This window comes from Nesoenas mayeri, assembly GCF_963082525.1.
Source record: "Nesoenas mayeri genome assembly, chromosome: 10".
NCBI classification, from domain to species: Eukaryota; Metazoa; Chordata; class Aves; order Columbiformes; family Columbidae; genus Nesoenas; species Nesoenas mayeri.
In genome coordinates, this window is record NC_137560.1 from 5,070,816 (window position 1) to 5,093,354 (window position 22,539).

The 22,539-nt window shown below is 47.2% G+C and overlaps 1 protein-coding gene across 1 annotated transcript in view; it reads left to right on the plus strand.

Annotated features, from left to right (window-relative positions):
• Positions 1-297: 297 nt before the first annotated feature.
• The window catches only part of SUSD3 (sushi domain containing 3), a 30,237-nt gene continuing 7,995 nt past the window's right edge, over positions 298-22,539 (plus strand). Inside the window, exons 1-4 of the mRNA XM_080350426.1 lie at positions 298-570; positions 17,254-17,442; positions 18,947-19,094; positions 22,017-22,184. Of these exons, the coding sequence (XP_080206552.1) occupies positions 486-570; positions 17,254-17,442; positions 18,947-19,094; positions 22,017-22,184 (590 nt within the window). The 5' untranslated portion in view covers positions 298-485. The remainder of the gene's footprint in view (positions 571-17,253; positions 17,443-18,946; positions 19,095-22,016; positions 22,185-22,539) is intronic.

Sequence of the window (22,539 nt, forward strand, 5' to 3'; positions counted from 1 at the left end):
CTGCTCTGGGGGACAGGGGCGGGGGGGCGGGCAGGCAGCCGTGCCGCATCCCAGCCAGGCCGCTCCGGCGGAGCCGGTCGGGTCGGGAGAGGCCGGGGCGAGCCCCGGGTGCCGGTGCGGGCAGCCCCGGCCCCTGGGGGTTGTCACAGGACGGCGCTGCGCGGTGGCCCGGGCCCGCAACGGCCTGGGGAACCGCTTTTCAGCGCCTGGGCTCCCGCCAGCCCCGAGCAGCCGCCGCCTCCCTCCTTCCTCCTCCCTCGCCTCCTCCTCCCCCTCCCGCTCCGCTGGTGCCGGCGGAGGGGCTGCGGGGCGGGCGCCCGGCAAGGGCTGGCGGGGCCGCGGCGGCGGCTCCCGCGGGACGGCGGCCGCCCCCACCCCCGGCCCGGCCCCCAGCACCCCCGGCCCGGCCCCGGCGGCGGCGGAGGGCGGGCGGAGGCGGGCGCGGGCTGCACCTGCCGGGCGGCGCGGCGGGGCTCGGCGGAGCAATGCCGGCAGCCACGGCGCCGGGGCTGGACGTGCCCCGGACCCCCGCGCCCGGGCGGGACAGCGGCAGCCCCCGCGGATACACAGGTACGAGCGCGGCCGCGGCTCCGCAGGGTCCCGCATCGTTCCGCGGGGAAGTTCCCCGATGCGCCGCACCAGGGGGAGGGATGCCCGCGGAGGTAGCGCCGGGCCCCGGGCAGGATGCCGGGATCCCCCGCGCAGGGATGCGGGTACCCGAGGCAGGATGCGGGACCCCCTGCGCAGAGGTGCGTGCTCCCCGGGCAGGGTGCGGGACCCCCCGGCCAGGGTTGCGTTACCGCTCCGCCCTCCCTCCAGGCAGGGCCCCCTCCCACTTATCCTGTGTGCCGGCTGCGGGGCTGGTCCCTGCGACCGCGGAGGGCAAGGGGGCAGCTCCCCCTCACCCTGAAGTTCTCAGGGACACAGCACCTCGGGGCGAGTGTCCCACAGCCACCCCAGGCAGGGGAGCGCGCTTGGCCGGTCCCGGCCGGGCTGCGCTGCGGGTGCCGAGCGGGGCAGGACGGCTCCTGTGGGAGAGGCTGCGGTGCCAGCCCCGCCGTGAGGGGTCAGGCTCCCCAGGGATGGGTGTCCGAGGAGGAGGCTCCGTAGAACAGCCCCCTCCCCAGGGCCGCCCCTGCGGGTCACCCCAGATGCCTCCGGAGGCGGCTGATGGAGCCCCGGTAGCAATTTGGGGAAACAGCCCTGTATGGGATGCCTTGCGCTGGAGGGCCTGGCGAGGTGGCAGCTCACTGCCCGGGCCTCGGTTGTGGTTCAATTGCTCTTAAATAGGAAGCAGTGGGGTTAATTTATGGGAGTCTGGGTGAACGCAGGGTGCTGGGGTGGCAAGCGACTCACAGCCATGAGGGCTGGACAAATGTGAAATCCAGTGTACTTTTAAAGAGGGAAGGGGTACAGCACACACTGTCTTGCAGCTTGTTGGAAGCTGCTGGTCCTCAAAGAGAAATAATCTCTAGAGAAATGCAAATTGACTGGGTAGAAAATGAAGATATCAGCGTGTTAATGGAATAGGATCATATGCTGAGGAGTGGAATGAGAAACCAGTCAAAGCTTTTTTGCTTCCTTTTCTCTCTCTCCCCCTAAGTTTTGTCGTTCAATTTGATCGCATAGATCGTGACATCCTTTCAAAACCTCTTTGACTGGAGTGGGGCTGATTAACTTGATGCTAATGGGAGCTGATGGAGGGTCTGGCCCTGCCGCAGGTGGGAGGTGCACGCTGCATTGGGGCTGCAGTCCTGGTGAATTTCTGGGTCCAGGAGAGAGGCAGAACTGTAACCTCCGTGCTGCGGATGAGGTTCTTGGGGACATGGTTTAGTGCTAGAGTTGGGTTATGGTTGGACACGATGATCCTGAGGGTCTCTTCCAACTGAAATGATTCTATGGTTCATAGCCTGTCCCCCTGCACTTTAATTTGCTCGTGGGGTCTAGCAGAATTTGTCAATGACCTGATTTTGTTATGCTGATAGAAATGAGCAAATGTGTTTGGGCTGTATAGCAATGCTTTAAATTGCATCCACTGAATGTGCTTAACTGTGCATTTAATTTGAATTTAATAGAGCACTTCATTTTAAAAAATGCGAAACAAGTTCCGGGAAACCTACTTAGAGAATTAACAACTCAAACGCAAGTGTAGACCCTGTTGCTCTAGTTTGATGCTAATGTTACTAATTATTGACTTTTTTGTAAAATTGTGTATATTTGGCTGCCTTTATTTGCTGTGCTCAATTGTCTTCTAAGGCTGGGTTTGCCCACAATGAAGTTTGGAAGTGGCATGTCCTGTGTTACAATCAAGCCTTTTTGTGCCTGCCTAGGCTAATCTTATCCTATGTACATATGAAGCAAAACTCACAGAAATTCAGAATCCACCAAAACAAAATTGGCGTTCAGACTAGAAATCCACCCTCAGTTAATCTCTTAGATATCTACAAACCCAGCTTCTCTCAGCTGTGTCTCCAGCCAGAACAACAAACACCATTTTCTCCAAATCAGCTGCACCAAAACCATGGAGCAGGAGTTATCAGTAAGGTGCTATGAATAAATTGGAGTGAAAAGGGAGTACGCAGGATCAGAGCATGGCCATGCCTGCATGGAGCTGCTGTGTGTGTTGTAGGAGCAGCAGAGATGTGCGTGGCACACAGGCTCTGCCAGACCTTTGCTGGGTGTCAGGCTCCCTCGTCCCCTCTGCTCTCATTGCCCTGAGACTTTAGGGAGATTTGTCTTGGCCTTCACTATTTGTGCGGATTTCACCTTGGTTGAATATGCTTTTGTTACTACAAATGTATTGAGTTAGGTGGATGTGCTGCTGTTAAATTGGAGTGGCTTAGATTATGACTGCTGGTTTTAAATTAAACTCTTGTTCAGGGTGCTTAATGTGTGACTGTGTTATTTATGCAGAAGTATTTGCTGGATAAGTGACCTCTAGAGCAAGCTGATGACAACTGTTATATGGTATCTTTCATTGTATCATGTTATTATTGGTGATCACTTTACATGCTGCTTTGATCGAGAGTTCCCCCTGTAAAGTTTCAGGCTGTGAGCAATAGGGTGGTAATAAAGATTTGCACAAATTCCCTCACACATTCCTTTTGCAGAGGATGAAAAAAAAAGTAGCAAAATTTCTGTTTGAATTAACGCGTGAAAGAGAGAGAAGTTCAAGTTCCTTGGCGCAGCCTGATGCTTGTAGCACTTAGAAGGTCTCACAGCTTCCTGAAACACAGCTGTGAAATTCCAGCTTTTCCTGACCTGCCTCACCTGGAGCAGGGGAAAGGTACCCCCCGTGCTAGAGGAGGCTCAGCAGCACCCTTGCGAAAGGGGCCGTGGGAGCTCGACTTGCCCCTTGGCAAGGTCAGCGCGTCGCTCGGGTTTTTGGCGTAGCAAAAGGGCAGATATGCAGAGCAGTACGTGGGGCGGGGGAAGAGTGCAGCAAATGTCTGCAAGCTGAGAAGAAGCCTTCTTCAGTTCAGCCTCTTACATTTTTAAATGATAGAGATGCTTTTATGTATTCCATATCATACTGTGGTTGTTTTGCTGTCACAGCAGCTTTCCGCAGTAGTTTACTATGGACAGATACTCATCGACCGTCTCTTGCCAGGCTCATTATATTATCTGTAAAAGCCTCTGAAATTCTGAACGCTGTTGTCAGTGGTGACCTGAGCGCTTTCCTGCCCTGTGGGAATTGCCATGGTGTGGGGGTGTCAGCATTGCCACTGCGTTGCTGTTGCGTCTGAACCTGCCTAAATTATGTTGGCGGATCTTTGGGTGTATCATTATGTTTAGTCTCCGTGTTGCTGAAGCTGGGGGCTCTGGCCCTCTCCCTTTCCGGGATGGTACCTTGGTTTTTGCAGTGATTCCTCCCTCATTCCTCAATGCAATCCTGTAGCTCTTTCGGACTAGGGCAGCACATGCTTCTGTAAATGTAGAGACACATCTACAGAAACATCGGTGAGGCCACAGACACTAAGGGAAAGTAAGAAAGAACTACAGAACATGACAGAGACACTTGTTATTCCAGGTTATAAATTAGTAGGTCTCTTATTGCTAGGTTGTTGTCAGTAGTTGTGGTTCTGCTCCGTCCCTCTGCCATCCAAACCAGAGAAGAAGAGAGGCTGCCAAAGGGGAGCTGGGACGTGCTGCAGGACACTGTGAATGCCACCTCCACACCAAACCGTGGAAGAAATTATCTAGCAGACCCCATTGAAGGGAAGAGACATGATCTCTGGCTTAGGACAGACAAAAGCTGCGGTTTGTTGGAGAGTGGAAAAGGTATCACTGGTTATTCGCTGGGTTATACTCCAGATGACTGTCAGTGGAACATAGTGGGAGGTAGGTACCAGGCTGGATGTATCTTTGGTGTGACTCGAGGTGTCTATTCTTTTATTATGCACACCTTTTTTTTTTCTGAAGTGAGTTTCCATGTCAGTGCCCAGGCTGGGAAATCACGTTGCTGAGAACTTACAGTTGCTCTTGCAGGAAAGCAAAAGCAAAGTTGTTCTTCAAAGCCAAGAGCACTGCTGTTCTGCAGAAAGGCTGCAAGGAGGTTTCTCACCTTGTTCCTGTGATCCTGAGTTGCAGCTCAGTTTTTAGACTGAGGAAGAAAACATTGATTCCAAATTTCCATTTCCACAGGACGGAACGTGACACAACTTGGAATATATGGGTTTGTTTCTTCAGGGTTATTTCTTCATGGTTATTTCTCCTTGATTTTTCTCCCATGAGATCAAAGTGAAACCTTTTATTAAACAAGGTAAAAGAAGTGACAGTTGCAGAATTTCAGCTAATTGGTTTTATCTCCCGCACTGCAAGATGCTAATCTTCGTGGTTAGGCATTTGCACCAGACATTGTTACTGCTTTGAGGGAATGATTTTTGTGCTTGTCATAAAAACTCTAGAATGGTACAAAATAGAGCTGGAAAAGAGTTATTAGGTCTTCTGGCACAGTCCTCCACAGTGCAAGATTGTTCCCTGTGGTATTCTCCAACACTTTGTCCTAGCTACTCTTAAATTACATAGGTTATAGAGATGAATTATGTCTAGACTTCTGAATTTCAGCTAGGGAATGAAGTGAGCTGAGTGTTTTGGACCCAAAACATCGATATTTCAAAAATCAGAAGTCAGCTGCAAAACACAGAAGCAAAACCACCAAAAATGACAACAGATACTCCAGCACTTTTGGGGTTAGCTGTGGCCAGAAATATGGTCCGTTTTAAAGGGCCAAAATGGTTGGATTGTTCCCACCATGGCAGAGCTAGGAGGACTTCAGACCTTTTCCATGAGAAAGTGGAGCCTCCCAATGCACATCTGCAACTCTACAACAAAGATAATTTTAATTGAGCCGAAATTAGCAGTATTTGACTTTGTCACAATTGCCACTGAGTTTTATGTGCCTGGCACTACAGAATCTTGCATTTAATAGTTTGCCTGGGACAAGCCAACACGTAGGACAGTTGCTAGTTTTCATTTAGGCATTTTATTGACATGCTCTCTTTCAAATGCAGTCACAGATAAGTGTGTTATTCTGAGGAGCAGTTCTGACTGGCTCAGTGGGTCAAAAGATTGACATGGATTGAGAGCAGCCCTGCAGAGAAGGGCTTGGGGGGTACTGGTAGACCAAAGATGGGACATGAGCTGGCTATGTGAGCTTGTAGCTCAGGCCAGTGGTGCCCTGGGCTGCATCCCCAGCCCCGTGGGCAGCAGGTGGAGGGAGAGGATTGTCCCCTCTGCTCCGCTCTGTGAGACCCCCCTGCAGTGCTGGTCCAGCTCTGTCCTCAGCACAGGACACACATGGACCTGCTGGAGAGGGGCCAGAGAAGCCGCAGGAACGACCCGAGGCTGGAACAGCTCTGGTGGGAGGACAGGCTGAGAGAGCTGGGAGGTTCAACTGGAGAAGAGAAGCTCCAGGGAGACCTTATTGTGGCCTTTCCAGACTTAAAAGGGGCTGTAAGAAAGATGGGGACAGACTTTTCAGCAGGGCCTGTTGTGATGGGACAAGGGGTGATGGTTTAAACTAAAAGAGGGGAGATTCAGGCCAGATATGAGGAAGGAATTGTTGGCCCTGAGGGTGGTGAGAGCCTGGCCCAGGTTGGCCAGAGAGGTGGTGGATGAACCATCCCTGGAGACATCCCAGGCCAGGCTGGATGGGGCTCTGAGCAACCTGAGCTGGTGAAGGTGTCCCTGCTCATGGCAGGGGGTCACTGGGGAGCTGGAAAGGTCCTTTCCAACCCCAAATATTCAGTGTTTCTATGACAGAGAGATGATTTTTCAGTCTTGCTGCAAGTCTGTCTCCCACGTTTCGTTTTGTTTTGACAGGGAGAAATGCAGAAGTTGCAGAATGAGCAACCTCTTACCAAATAAATCAATTCTGGGGGGGTGTCTGCTGGGGGTCTCAGAGATGGGGTTGAGCTGGTGCCTGGTTCACATACAAGGTTTTGCTGGCAGAGTGGAGACTCTGTGGCAGATGGAGGTGCCGGCCCAGCAGCCCGGGCTGCTTGGGGAAGCAGCGCTCGCAGCTGTATCAGCAGAAATTGCAGCAGCAGCGCCTGGTAGAAACACTCGTAGGGGAAGAGGATGGGTTAACTGCTTTCTTTTCCTCTAGCAGAGCTGGGAGCTATTATTAAGTAGTTATTTCTGGGATTAAATAAAGCCAAACACAATGCTGCTCACACGTACAAATCTCCTAAGCAGAGGATCTTTGATTGGGAATGATTTTGAGGAGGGGTGAAAATGGGGACAGGTGCCAGGTTAGGTGAATGGAGGAGGTGGTGTACAGGAACCTGCGTGCACGTGTGCGCCGGGAAAGAGTGTTCGGGAAGAAGATTTGGGCTGAGGTGGCTGAAGGAAGTGCAAGGGGGCAGTTTTGTTGGTTGATCCCTCCCATTCAGGAGAGCAGAAATTGGTGCCTTCACGTACAAGATCAGCATTATACCCAGGAGAGTTTCTGCTCAGAACTGCAGTAATCTCCAAGACTATGACCTTTGTTAGTTGGCTGGGTCAAAAGAGGCATCCGGACTGGACACACAGGTTTTGCTTTGGTCTTGAAAGAGGCGCCGCATGAAGCCAGTGGCAGTTTTGTGTAGGCAAGAGGGAGCTCTGGTGTTTGGCCCAGCATCATTAATAAATACAGAAATATAGATTAGGACTAGGTTTTTTTCACTCATTTAAAATATGAATCAGAGACTATCCTTGCACAGTACTGTGACTGTCCAAAAGCTGCCAGTGATTTAGCTGAATTATCTGATGTAGATCTTAGTTTCTTAGACATGTGCAGTACAAGGGAGTGAAGGGCATGGGGCTGCTCTCCTTTGATCTATTCGCTTAAACTACTTCTCATTCCAAGTGTAACTCGCCTGCAATCATTGACTTTTTTAATGGGAATAAGCAAACACAATGGACTGGTTCCCTGTCCTTATAGTGGCATCTCTGTCAATCTTCCTGCCACCCCTCACTAATTCCTATGGCCAGGGAGGCCAGAAGCAGATGTGCTTATTGACTCGTGCTGTTAATCATTGCCGTGCTCGAATGCTTTCTGGCAGGATGCTGTGTGACTTTCGCAGTTTGCAGGTTGTGCCCGTGGTCAGGTTCCTGGCTGCACACCTCTCTGCTCTCATGGGTGAAGCCCAGGAACAGGAAAGCCAAACCCAGCAGCAAAAGAACAGGGGAGAGAAGAAAAATAAAAAGTGATAAAACCGCAGAGAAGGGTTTTTTTAAATCTGACTGTTAGTTTCTCAGTCCATGAATGATTTTTAGCACCGTGATAAATGGCATGCTATTGCTAACTCTTTCAGACTGATGTCTAAAAAAATCAATTATTCACAGAAATTCTTGCTGACAGTTGCGAATGCTGGGTCACAGCTCTGTGCTGCACATTTAGCAGCTTAACACAGCAAACCAAGTACAGGAACAGGTTCAGTTTGCTATTGGGAAAGAAGAAGGAATTGCAGAGGCCAAAAGAGGCCAGCCAGGAGGAGCAAGTGCAGGCAAGGTCTCCAGCTTTAAAGTTGGCTTTGCTTAACAGGATGGCTGGAAATTCCCCTAGAAGGCTAACAAACCTGTATTCAATAGTCCATTTTAAAACAAGAAAGTAATTTCAAAGAGAAAAGGTTGAAAAGTTTATATAGTCTTTACAAATAAGTGCTTTGTACAAATATAATTGCTATGTTTTGGGGCATTTGGCCAATACTGAGCATGTAAGCATCGAGTAGCAAGCATTTCTGGTGCACCTAAAATTTCATGTTGGGGTGAATCTTCTCATGCCTGAAGTGGTTTTTGGCCAGCTCTGGACCTTCCCCACTCGAGCATTTTTCAGCCAAGGCAGCGTTGGTGCAGCGCTCACCTCGTGTCACCCTGTCGGTGGGGATTTCTGGCGTCCACAGAGGCTGTGCCCACTCTGGCAAACATCACACAGAAGCAAGAGGCCACCAGCTGCATCATCAGGGGACATCTGCTCTTATCGGCGCCGTTCATTACCCCGAGTGTGCACAGAGGCCGGCGTTGCTGCAGGCAGATAACCCAGCGCCGTCACCCCGGGGCCGGACACGGGCCAGGCTGATCTCCACGTCCCCACCGTGCCCGGGATAGAGGACAGGGAATGTTTCAGGACACACGGGATGCTGCCCTCCTGCCCTTCTTCCAGAGGAACGTGGCAGGAGGGTCCCCAAAGGGTGGCTGAGCAGCAGCGCAGGTGGTTCCTGCACCGCAGCCTCGGCCCTGTCGAATGGTCCTGGAGGGCATCCTTCATCCTTCATCCATCTACGGCTCCTAACAGACAGGTGCTTTCCCTCTGAAAATAGGTCTGAGGTTTTCTTTTGCCTTCTCCAGTGGAAAGCTTGTCAACAAAGCACTGCATTTCTACGCTGTCTATTGCAAATTAAATAGGCTATTGAAAACTATGGTAAATCAGGAGATGTCTGATGTTGCCAGGGCATCATATTCAGGCTTGTTTTTCCATCAAGTGTGTTCAGATAATCGTTTTCTGTCCTATACCCCTTAAATCCTGAGATCCTCAGCTCTACCCAGCTCTCCTGCTCATCTGTGCAGCCCACTGCGAGTCACCAGAAGCACCAGAGAGTTATATATTGAACCTGTAGATCCAGAGCTTAGTGGACAACGCTGCTGATTTGTCTCTATTTTACTTTCCTCATCTGCAAGAAGCAGTAAAATCTGAATCTTGCCCAGTTTACCAAAGTTTACATGGAATCCCAGAATGTCAGGGGTTGGAAGGGACCTTGAAAGCTCATCCAGTGCAATCCCCCCATGGAGCAGGAACACCTGGTGACAAAACTTTGATAATTATTAAGAGAAGCCAGAAAACGTTGGATTTGTTACCAGCTGGATTTTAGGTTAAATATAAAATTGATGCATTTAGGTGTCTGCTTTAAAGAGGAAAAAAAAGCAAAGGGTTTTGCAGAGATTCTTGAAGGTGCTAAACCATTTTGTAGGTGAAAAGCCACAGAGCTGTAGCTTTTCTGACAGCGAGCCCTTTTCTTGGGCCATTGATAGGATGACTGCTGATGAGGTATTTGTATTAGAACTGGCTGGACAAGGTGGTTTTGGCATTTTTGTTCTTTCTTCATTTTAAAGGGAACAAAAGCAAGAGAGCAGATTCTGTCAGAGCATCCCCTTACAGACAAAAGGATCAAGCTTTCCAGTTCAGGCTCCTATCAGCGAGTGCCCGCGGCCTTTTCCAGACCCCCGAAATGCCCATCGTCATCTCTGTGAAGGTGCTGGAATAGTTTTGCTCTTGTAAGCGGTTGCTGGTTGTATCTCAGGTCAGGCTCCTGCAGGAGCATGGAGAAGGGCTCGCCAAAGGCAGACTGGTAGTAAAAGTTGTTTGTTTTCCTCTTGATACCCGATCCACGTTAGCAATGTGCTAAATATTGAGTTGGATGCTAAAATATGGATTTCCCAAAATCATTTACTTTCTGTATCATATTTGTTTAACTTTTGTTTAGTTTGTGGTGGTTTTCTTGCAGTTATTGGGATGATGAAAAATGCTTTGAGCAGTGGTCCAAGATAATCTCCTATCTCCACTATGGACAAGAGAAAACTTTAACATTTCTGATCATCATAGCTTCCACTGGAAAATATACAGGGTCTGGTTAATGGAGCCCGCATATTGCTTTGCACCCTCTGCAGAAATGTTACAGTTGGCTGCACAGGTTTAGTGAATGAGAGGTTATTCATGAGCACTGGGGAAAAATAATGGTTAATGTTGAAAATATAAACCTGCAGAGTTCACCGGCCTGATGTTTCATGAAGGACACGTCCACCAGCAAGGATGTGCATCCCCAAACCTGGCTGGGGACAGAGTGACCTGGCAGCAGAGGGAAGATGTGGGGATGCTCCTAGTCCTTGTTATTCCCTGGAGAGGAATTATGTAGAAACAGATTCCTGACCTGCAGATTTCAAATTCTCTCTGCGCTGGGACATTTGATACGTTTAGGGTATCGGCTGAAGTGCAGGTGAAAAGCTCTTTACAAGTTATTCCTCTTAATTTTATTCTCTTTAGAATCGTAGTTCTAGAAACAAGGCCACAAACTCTGAACTGTGCAAATATGTAGTTTATTATCTGTTTTAGAATGACAAAGAAGGGAGACTATCAGCACTATTAGTTCCATTCACCATAAAATCAGCCACAAAAGCAACTGTTGGCATCATTTCCATGAGTTATTTTTAATTGGGAACAGTTTGGATTAAGGCATAATTCTGGTGTGCTCCATAGTGGATATATGTAGAGATATATATAAAATTACTCTTTTATTTTAATATGGTAGTAATTGTGAGGTGATAAATAGATGAATGCTTCTAATTTGCTTTAGATTTAACAGATCCTTCCCATTCTCAAAAATTTCACTACTAGTAACTTATCAGAAGCATCATAACCTATTTCAGTTCTGTTGGCAAACAGACAAATAAAGCACAGAAAACCCATCTGTTCTTGCTTTACCTGGGACTTCATCAAATACCTCATTTTTCATTTAGTTTTTATTTCTCATTCATTTGTTCCCATAAGAAGAGAAATGTTCAGTATTGAGCTCATTGCTAGATCCAGGAGTAAAATCTAAAATGAGAGTAATCTGACTGATGTGTATTGACAAAAAAATCAATCATGGGGACGGCAGTATGGCGACTGGAACAAATCCTCTCTTATAAAGATAACACACGTGGATAAGAATCATTTTACACCAATCATACATACATATTATTTATGTCTGAAATAGGAGCGTATCGCACATGTTGTCGTCAAACCCTAATCTAGCACTTGGGTGATACATAGCTTGGATTTCACGTGGATTAAAATTGCTTGCGGGCCTCTATAATACTATTTCAGAGCAGAGTTGGGAAGCACTTAACGCTGCCTTCTAATCTTGCTCCATGTTGTTCACTACACTGAGCAGCTCAAAAGCCAGATGAAAAATGCTGGGGGAGAGAAAAGGAAAAGGCTCGGTATTGTAAAGGGAGACGAACCCAATTTGTCTGCTTCAGATCTGGATGTGAGATTTTGCAGCAGCGTGGCGCGACGGCTTCTTCCGGACATGGAGGCCAAGAGTTTGCTGCCATCTGGTACATTTTGCTGCCTTAGCAGGCATGGCGAGACTCGCAGTGGCTTCACCGTCCTCCTGCGCTCTGGAGGGCCGTGCGGGGGTCGGCGCGGTCCCAGGTGTTTCACGCCTCACCGTGGGGCCAGCAGCTCCATGAGCAGCCCCAGTGTGGGGGTTCTGGGGCGCCCGGGGCAGCACCGGTTCCTGCTCACCCAGCTTGTTCACCAGGTGATTTAACACCTCACCCATGGCTTCTTGCCCGATCCACAGCAGCTTTGCCCGGTTGGAGGATGCGGCTCTGGAGGATCAGATTCCCGCTGAAGTGTCGCCAGCATCCAACAGCCGCTGGCTCTGTGCCTTTGCTCGTTTACCTGACAAGGCTGTGTTGGTGAGCGCTCCTGCCCCTCTTGTGTTTCAGAGCCGCTTGGCGTTTGATGCAGCGCTGTTTCTTTCTTTTCTCTGGATGCATTTGCTTCTTTCTTCTTCTGCACGTGCTCCCTTCCCTGCTCCGAGCCGGGAAGGATCCTGCTCTGTCCGGTAGCAGCTGCTGCGTGACGCTGCCACGGCTGAACCGCGATGGCAGATGTGCTGCTGAGCCGGGAAGGGTGCGGGATGCTGAGATGTGCTCGCTTGTCCTGGGGACCCTGAGCGTGGCGAGAAGGAACGCAGCGCTGCCCGAAATGCGACTGGTGAGGCTCAGCCTGGTGTGGGAGTCCATGCACCCCTTCACACTGCAGAACCAGTGTACATTGTTAGTTACGTTGCAAACAGTGTGCTGAAAAATCAGTTTTACCTACAAAACAGACAACAGAAAAAAGAGGAACAAGCCTAGGGGATCTGCTATTGTACAGGTGTGAGCAGAGAGCTCATTTGAGTGTGGATGTATAAACACAGAAAGAAACTCGCTTCAAATACCTCTTTTCTCTCCTTCCCTCCTCACATTTCCCACGAGTGTGCAATGGTGGCCTTTGAGAATGGTGAGAAATTGGGCTCCCTCTTTCACAATTTTAAAATTAACTTTTCAATAGAAATCCAGAATGTTTATAGGGAGTATTTTCATTTGGAAATGCTGCAATCAGGCAGATACAAGGCTGACGTATGGTTGACAAGTCGTATTTCTGTTTTTGGACTACGTGCTCTGACAGATGTCTTCTGTAGGTACCTTCGAGTTTTACTGTCTGCAGTTGTCCAGGTGGCTCCTCCATGGGATAGAGATGAGGGAAGAACTGCCTGCATGGCTCTTGCAGGTTCTTGCAGGCTCCTCAGGTGAAGCTCCCCTGGGCCATGGTGACCGAGCCTGGCCTCGCTCACCACAGGTGGCCCTTGCAGTCACAGGTGTGCAGAGGGCTGTGTTTTGGTGCACATGGTTAGTGCCACACCTGGACCTCCAAAACCCTCCCCAGGAGAATAACTTTGTAGGGCCATGCCTAGGTATTGGAAGGCAGACAGGTCTATAACAGCTTTCCTGTGTCTCAGAAACTGGTGAAATAGGTAGGAAAGGTCAAACCACACCATTGCTGCCATGTGCTTTTGTTAGAAAAGGTTGCAGAAGGTCATTACTTGGTGCCACCAAGCAGCAGGAGGTCTCCATAGCGCTTCCCCAGGGCTGTGGCACAGCTGGGGACATTGTGCAAGCTCTGCAGCTTCCAGAGCCTGGATTACTGTTTTACTGCTGGGTTGCTGTCATGTTCAACACTCATTTCCTAAAAAGCCGTGCCAGTGTCTGAATCTTCTGGTGGGAGGAGAGGCTGTTCCCAGTAGGCATTTGTTGCTGCAGCACTTTGTGCGGTGCAGAGCCCGGCCGGGCAGGGTTCATGGCCAGCTCTGCGAGGGAGCGAAGGCGCGGGCACAAGGGACCAACGCTGGCGCGAGGTGGTTTCACCCACACAAAATGCTTCGCTGCATCTGCTTTATTTCACATTTCACTTCTAGTCGCTTTTCTTTTGCTTTTTGACAGAGCGAGCTCTTCCGAGAGCTCTTCTGTGAGGCTGCTGCGGATGTTGAACGTTACGCCTGTGACTTCAGGGACAGTACTTTCCAAGGCTTGCTTCTGTAGGAAAATAGACTTGCAGAAATAATATCAGCATGTTTACTTTCTGCAGGGTTTACAGAACCTAATGTTCTGTCTCTTTCTGGCATCTGGTTATTCCAGCATGTTTTAGTTGCATTAAATAGTCAACAATAAGCAACACAAAGGCTTGAGTTACTTGTGTATGGGAGTAATGAGGCGAAGTCATGGATTGCTCCCTTTCTGCACAAACAGCGAGTGGCAATCTTGACAACACGGTTTCAGGTAATTATTGCTGTGGTTTAGATCATTTTGGTATTTACTTATGTGATGTATTTGATTTTTAGCCTCTATGTTTTGCTATGGAAGGAGCACAGGAAATGTTTAGCGGACAAACATGCCTAGTTTGCTCTCTCATTTCTGTTTTCTTATTAGCAAAACATAAATCTGCAGCTTGCTGACAATGGAACCATATGGTAACCCTTTCTGACAAATCGATTTTGCAATACAGATAATCTTAGCTGTGCCTGAGAAGAGATATCTTGGATTATTTTGTCTTAATTCTTGCATTACTCTCTATCTTTCAGTGCCTGGAAATTATGTATGTGGCTATTTCTGAACCCAGTGATTTGGGTGAATTAAGAATTTATGGAGTACACTACACTTTAGTGTCTTTACTTTGAGGGCAGTTATTTGTCATACAAAATAATCTGTTTATTTGCTATAGCCAATGCCCTTCTTCTGTGGTGGCAGACAGCCACCAGGTGCTTTTTGAACACTGGGCACCCTCTTAGTGTGGAGCCAAGTTAAGAAATGCATTTGTATAATTCAGCTCTTGCTGTCCAAGAAGCTGCAGAAGTAGCTGTAGGAACTTGAAGCAGTAGCCGGTATCTGGAAGCGTGAGCAGAGCATGAGCCTGGGAACGGGGCACAGGAGACACGGATCAAGTGCAGGAATGATGCCATGAAGCTCATCAAAACTAAACAACACATCATCAATGTTAATGTTTATTATAAACTCCATAGAGATGGGTGATAGGCTCTTAATTCCTCAAGCATTCTTCCTAGCTCTAGGTGCTGGCCATCAGGCATGAATCTGTGAGGTTTGAGATGCAGCTATTGCAAACGCTGCATGAGCAATATTTAGGGGGTTTATTCAGTTTTACATTTCTAGGTGCTAACAGTTACTGCAACCCAAGACCTGAACATGACATTTTCTAGATTTTTAGAAAATAACTATAAATCAAGATGTAAATCTGTTTATGCAGATGTAAAGATGTAAATGTTTATGCAGTCTTTTACTTCAGGAGGCAACGCAGCCTCAAACACCAGCCTCAGCTGAAAACAAAAAAGGTCTCTCTGGATGGGTCCCTTCCCTCCAGCATGTTGATCACACCACTCAGCTCGGTGTCATCAGCACACCTGCTGAGGGGGCACTTGATCCAACTGTCCTTGTCACCAACAGAGAGGTTAAACAGCACCAGTCTCAATGCCAACCACAGAGGGACACCACTCAGCACTGATCTCCACTGGGACGTCAAGCTATTGACCTCAACTCTTTGAGTGCCACCATCCAGCCAGTTCCTTATCTGCCAAGTGGTCCATCCCTTGAATCTAAGTCTCTCCAGTTTAGAGGCAAGGATACTGTGTGGGACAGTGTCAAACACTTTGAATGAGACCAGGTAGGATTAAATGTCTTGAAAGAAAGGATCCAGTGCCACACTGCTCTATTCTTTGGAGAGCACAGGCTGAATAATGGTCCAGGTGAACTGACAAGTCTGCAGAAAGCGTCTTATGAGGACTGCTGTGGCGGCTAAGCAGGTGGACTTTGAATCAAATTTGGCTCTGAATTAATTTCTACATCTCATGCAGCTGAAAGCGTGAGCAACGTGAACTCCAAGTATGTGACCCGGTATCTAAAAATAGCCTTGAAAGTGTAAAATGCAAAAAGGTAGATTTTTTTGCAGCTTAGGATAATGGTTTTTCATGGTAAGTCTCTGAGTGGCGAAGGTAAGAAACGCCCAAACTCGTAACACTCATCCGAAGTGAGGGGGAAGGTGCTCCAGTGCCGGGATGCTGGAGAGAAGCGCAGGACATGAAGAGAAACAACCCTCAAGAAAATATTTGCTCTCATTGAGGCAAATTGCTGCCATAGTAAGAGACTGAAAGAGGTGGCAAAACAAACAGAAATACTTTGCGTGGAATTAAAAAGGGCATGTTTTTAAGAGCTAGTCCTCAGAACACATTTACTTAGCAGATTAGGCCAGTAATTGTCACTGTGGCTTTTGTTTGGTCTTTTGTTGAGATTTCTTTGGGTTTGGTTTCCAGGATATTGGGGTTTTTAAGAGCATGAATTGAAAATAAGTAGTAAACCTGTCTGCTGCAGCTTGATTGCAGAAATTTAACATTCATTAATGACAAGAGGGGAAGATTTAGTATTAAAAATAAAACAGACTTGCTATCAGCGTGATTCTGACAAGATGTTCTCAAAGAGGCTATTAAAACTGCACAGTTCTTTTTGCTTGCAAGTTTGGAAAGCATACTTTCCCCCTTTTAAATGTTTGTTTCGTCACGGTGCTCGGAATATTTGTGTTGCAACTCCAACCCAGTTGCCTCTGAGTCTGCTGAAGTCATTTGTAAATCCAGTGAAAGATGGGGAACTCGGACTCTGGTGTAGAAGCAGTGCTGGTATTTAGTAATTGTTAAAAAAAATGTATGTAAAACATTTTCCACTTTCTGTCACTGCACGTGTACAAAACCAGAAAATGTATTTGCTGTTGTTAACTTCAAAGTATATCTGGATGTTATATGTTGTCTTAATAACTGATAATTAAAATTTGTGTTTAAAATGAGTGTGAAATAAGGAACGTTGTGACAATAAAATTCAATGTATAAAGTTAGTGGCTGACATTAGGTGGCTGAGAGGAGAACAGCTCCATGACTCACAGAGCAGCTGTGTGAACCACAAAGAAACGGAAAGCTGAATGAACAAATATGTACTAAAAAATGAATGGTATACTATCAAGCAGAGATAGTAACTAGAAAATGAAGCTAAGTGGGCTGTAGTTGTGCTGTGTCTGTCTGTCTGTCCCCCCCTGGAGAGTGGCTCTTCAGCTTGCAGCCGCGACCAACAGAGGTTGATGTGCAGGGCTCTTGGAAGACAGGAGGTTTCTGTAGGATCATGGAAAGATGCCACCAAGTAGACTGAAACACTGAAATATGTGATCAGTCCATCAGATCTTGGAGAGTTTGCATGGAGGGCGGTGTGTTAGGATTGGACTGGATGATCTTTCAAGGTCCCTTCCAATCCCTGACATTCTGTGATTCTGTGTAATGCTCCCAGTGCAGAAGGTGCCAGCCTGAGTGCTTAATTAAACACACAGAGTCCGACAGGACAGGAATCCGTAGGAGACCACGCTATGTGCAGAACAACTTTTTTTTAGAATAAATGTACCAGTCTAAATAGATAATGTTGCAATAGGAGTAAAACCCTCTTTGGGCCGGGGTCAGAGTGCTGGAGCTGTTGAGCAGCACCGAAGGGGGTTTGTTTGCCTTTGGGCTGGTGCTTGGCAGAGCAGGCAGCATCCCCCACCCCGAGCTCTGGTCTTTGTCTTGGCCAGTAACTTGGACTGATTTACAATCCAATCACTATAAAACTAAAGCGGACCTTCGCTTTGTTTTTGTCCCACAGCGCAGTGCAGCCACGTCGTGCCCCCCCAGCTCGGCACGCTGCAGATCCTGCACGGCAACGGCACGGCCGTGGGGACGGTGATCGCCTTCCAGTGCTCCGCCAAGCACCAGCTGGAGGGACCGGGCATCATCACCTGCATCTGGAATGGGAACGATACCCACTGGACAGCCGGAACGCCCTCCTGCAAGCGTAAGGTTCTTTCCAAACCATTCCCAGCCCCTTTGGGCTGCGCTGTGTTTATTTTGCCCTGCCTATGTCCTGCAACGGTAGGATTAATTCTAGACATCTGCGCAAGGGAAAAGACAAATTCAGTTTCCTTCAAAGTTGCCCCCACTGACTGTAATTGCACTCCATATGTGTTCTGACATCGTTAATTATCACGACACATGAATGACTTGGTCGGATTTATGCCTGATCTCACGTCACCAACTCCAGTACTGTTGCACTCAATAAATGTAGCTCTGTAGCTACAAGTTGCACCCTTCTTTAGAAAATGTATAGATATGACCAACTAATGTGCAAGCATATTTGCAAACCCTCTAATCTCCTAGCATTCTTTTCGGAAGATATTTTTGCTGTAAAAGAAACACAGCGATATTTTTGCACAATTTTAGGTTACTGCCTGTGGGCAGCCGCATGGGAAGGTTACCATATTGACAACTAGCGTCTGAATGGCAACAGTATTAACTACTTTTCACGCTGTGTTCTTTCTTATCCATTTTAAAGTTGTTAGTAATTTGACTAGAAGTAGGCCCCAGCAAAACATGGTACCTCTGAGTTTTGGGGATCTCAGCCTGTTTCTCAGAACTTGTGTAATTTTAAAGCACTAGTAGATGGGTGGCTCTTTTAGATACTTACCATTCTCTCACAAACACAGTTATTTTTCTCTCTCATTTGAGAGATTCCATTCAAGACAAAGGAGAGAAATCCTCCCCTCCAGAGGCTGCAGAAATATGCAGCTTTGTGTGGATCTCAGCTGAACTGTTTCTGATGCTGGTCATCGTGGTGTTGGAAGAACTAGAGGAGTTTTGAAGCAAGACATACTTAGTGCTCCAAGTCAGTTGGTTGAGATCTGCATCAGCTGTGCCACACCACGGTCCCTCTCCTCCTTTTGTCTGGATAATTCGTTCCTACAGCAATCACTGCAAACCCACAGCCCCGCAGATGCCGCCCCTTCTTCTGTCCTGCATCCTTCCCCAAGCAAAGGAAGGCCTGTTGTTTGCTGCCCACCAAATAGGGTGTAATTAAATAGAACTCTTCTTACTCTAAAGGTCTCCTTTAAACCCATTTACCCTGACAGTATTTGATTTTGTAGCTCCAGTCCTTGTTAAAAATTGGCTATAAGAGTCTGCTAGCTCATTTGCATTTGATATCCCGACAAAGTTGTGCTTTTTAGCTACTGCAGCACTGAAGGCATTATGTTTAATTAGCTGCAGTGGTGAAATACTTGTGAACAATTCATTAGTGGCTTATAAACAGGAGATTTTCAAATAGCCCAATTTAAAGCTTGTGTAGCTCTAAGCTGAAGCCAAGCTACACTGGTATGTTGACACATACTAATGTGAAAGTCCTCACTGAGCTATTATTAGCAGAAGTGTGAAGCAGGTAGTTTCCAGCATGGTTTAATGAAAATGTGAAATATAAATTCATGGGTTGACCTTAGAAACGTGCTTCTGTGTTTGCTTTGCTGCAGCCATATCAAAATATGAGACTTTTGGATTTAAGGTCGCAGTGATTGCCTCCATCGTGAGCGGTGCCGTCATTCTGCTGATGTCCATGGCTTTTTTAACTTGTTGTCTTATCAAGTGTGTGAAGAAAAGTGAGAGGAGGAGGACTCAAAGGTACGTCAAGAAAAAGTTTTAAAATCAGCACTAAACTGTACATCATATGGACCCCATTGCTGTGGTAGCAGAGAGCTTCAAAGGACTTGCTGCCATAACACAATGCTGTTAATTACTAAAGATTCTTAATTTGTTGGTTAGGCTTTAAGCATAGAAAGGCTCAGAATTCAAGACTGTTAAGGCACCTAATGTCTGTTAATATCCGGTGACCTCAGTGGGCCTGGGCAGATCTGGATTTACCCAGGATTATGCAGTAGCTGAACATACAGGTCTGATTTGCTGGCCCTGTCCTTCTCTCCTTCCATTCTTTAAGACTGGCTGTGTTTTCCCTTCTTCTCTCTCTCTTTCACTTTTTCCTTTGAACACTGCTGGGAAAATGAATCCCCCCCATGTGGAAACCACCAAAAGGCTTCACCGCCTGCAAAGAGCAGTTAAAGCTGTCGCAGCTATGCTGGGACGACATAGGATTTTATCTTCTGGCTTGAAGCGCAAGGCAGCAGGCAGGATTATAAACAGGCATGGGAAGAAGTAAAATTTACCAACCCAGTCCATTATAAAAACTGAGTGTGAAGGGTGGCTGCCTGACTACATCTGTCTGGACGCTAAAGCCGAGCCACTGTTGTTTGGGAGAGCATCCATTCCAAGTCACTCACTGCAGAAGGTTTCCCCAGGCACCTCTTCTTCCTGTCCCTCTTGCTTTTCCTGCATGTTATTACAGCTCCGAAGGGTGGCTGCTCCTGTCCTGCTGACGCCTGCTGTGCAGTAACCTGCACTTCGTGTTGATTTTAAGCTGCTTCTTGCTTCAGAAAAGTGTCTGGAGTGAAGCGGAGTAGTGGGAGACTGGGGAGGACACGAATCTCTCTGCTCCAAGCTGCATTTTATCTAGAGAACCAGCATATGGGGTGAATTCTGTCATTTTGAAATCTGATTGTAACCAAAATGCAGTCCTTGAAAGGACTTTGTGTGGCCAAAAAAGAAAGTCTTTGGTGTCATTCTTAATATTAGGTTTTCACTGATAACATGAAATAATTTTTGAAATGAAAGGGTTGATTGGCATTTTGGGAATCACCGCTTTTCTTTTTGATAAGACTATTCATATGAAAGTCCTTATTTTTCATTTGTTTCAAATGGAGTTTTATCCAAATTAGCTCTTCACATGACTTTGATGACTTGATATTTTTTTTCTTACAAAAGAAAAACCCTTCGCACTGGACATTTTGACCTGGTTTTGTCAAAGGGATGTGAAATGATTCCCTTTGTTGGGAGCTTCTCTGTTCCCTGCTGCTCTCTGTCCTCCCTTTCCCACCTTCTGAAGAAGCTGCTCCGACCCGGCCCCTCCATGATTGAGCTTCGCTCCTGAGGGGACCCGGTGACACTGAGGACGTTGTGTGGCTTGGTGCTGCTGTCAGAAAGCAACTGAGATGATGCAGAAACTGTCCGTGTCACACAAGAAGGAGTATAGCATCCCTGCATGAAAACTGCTGGACCTGCAGCCCGTGCTGCAGAGAACCAGGGGTGGTGGTGGCATCAGTTTTGTTGCTGTAGTTGGAAAATGTGGATTGATTTTTTGGATGCCAAAAATGTATTGATTAACCTGAAGATGACTTCATACAAAATGAGTGTACACAGTACAGGATTAATTAAATAAGTGTCTCTTAGACCATCTCTGAAGGAAAGGGTGGTCTGTACCTGTGGGGTATGGAGGATGTCCTCATCCTGCCTTCAGCTTTGAGGTTTGCCTCTCCAGGTTCTTTGGCTCTTTTAGTTGGTCTGCTAGAGGGATGACCTCTGCCTACAAACCTCCCTTGCAAGGTATCTGTTTGATGATCTTTGAAGTGCCATCTTGTGTTTTATCCCTGCATTTGGAAAGAAAACAATATGAAGGCTGCTGAAAATCCCCACATAATTTAGGCTCCTCGCAGACCTTGTCCCGCGGCGTAAGCATCGCTGCTGTTTTCTTTGGTAGGAGCAGGATTGTATCCTGAGAGGACAGAAATGACACCAAATCAGCATCGCTATCTCTCGCAATTCTTGTCCCATCAGCTGGTGTGACTGTGTGAATCTTAAGATTTCTTTTCAAAACGAGAAATTGGGGGGCATTTTTTTGTCCCAGAGTTGTATAGAGCAGCATGAAAACTGCCTTGAGCACTTCCACAGGGAAACCCTGAAGGGAACCGAATAAGCCCTGCTCTTAACAAAGGCAACATTACCTGCCTCCTGCATTTTTAAGTTAATTCATCTTTTCATCCTACCCAGTGATTTTTGAACCCTCGGGAGGGGCACCACTGCAGAAATTCACAGAAAACACTTCTTTTTTTCTTTTTCTGCAATAATTTATTCCATAAAATGGCGATGACGATCTGTAGTCTTTTCATGTACAACAGTGTCTGGCTTGCTGTGTGTCACTGATAAATGTCCATGAGATCTTTGACACAACATCATCCCTTAAGTGGCTGTCCCTATCACCTGTAGTCTCAAAACCCGCTGGATCAAATTGACACAATTACTGCGGTTTTGTTCCTTTGAACTATCCACAAGTGCTCATTAGAAAATTGGTTCTGTTTGTTTGCTGTCTTTTGGGGGGAGAGAGGTATAATACATTAGAGTATTTTACTGAATAATATTTATGCTGCTTAAGAACCCCACACCTTAAGGCACAGAGTGCTTCACAAAGATGGATCCGATTTGAAATCGTCATGCTTTGAAATTGGGTCCATCTTTTTGAAACACCCTGTATTTAAGCAGGTATTTAAGTCTTTGGAAATTTGGCTTGCACTTGAAGTTCAGAGTGTGTTTAAGCGCTGTCTTCAGTAAGCCTGGATTTAGATTTAAACTCTAGTGAGTACGGCTGTGGTCAGGTAAAAGCTCAGCTATACAACCATCTATCACAGCAATGTGTTTTACCCCTTGCTTCATTCACAGAGATATGCAGCTGTGGTACCAGCTCAGAACTGAAGAACTAGAGCACATGCAAGCTGCTTACTTTGGTTTTAAGGGAAGAAACAATAACAACAACAATAAGAAACTCAGGAACAAATCTGTATTTGATGATGTGGCTAACGTGGCATATGATAACCAAGGCTTCTACAGGTAAGGCTATTAAAATACAGTGTGTTGAATGAGTTTGTTGAACCAATTTTAGAGAGAGGATTCCTTGAAAGTGCATCTGAAAGGGATGCCCCTGAAGAGGACATGATGCCAGTGGATTGTCAGGCCTTGTCCTTCAACTTGCCCGTCCTGCGGGGAAGTAATGTTGCCAAAAGGTGAGTCAGCAGAGAAGCTAAGCATGGCCTCCCCCCGCACGGCTTCTATCCCCATAGTTAAGCCTGGTCTGCGCCAGATTAACTGGAGAGAGGTTTTTAATTGGCTTTGTTAAACCGATGCTAAACTGCCACAGGTAGGTCAGTGGCAGCAAGGTGCCAGCTGGCCCAGGAGCTGTGGAGGG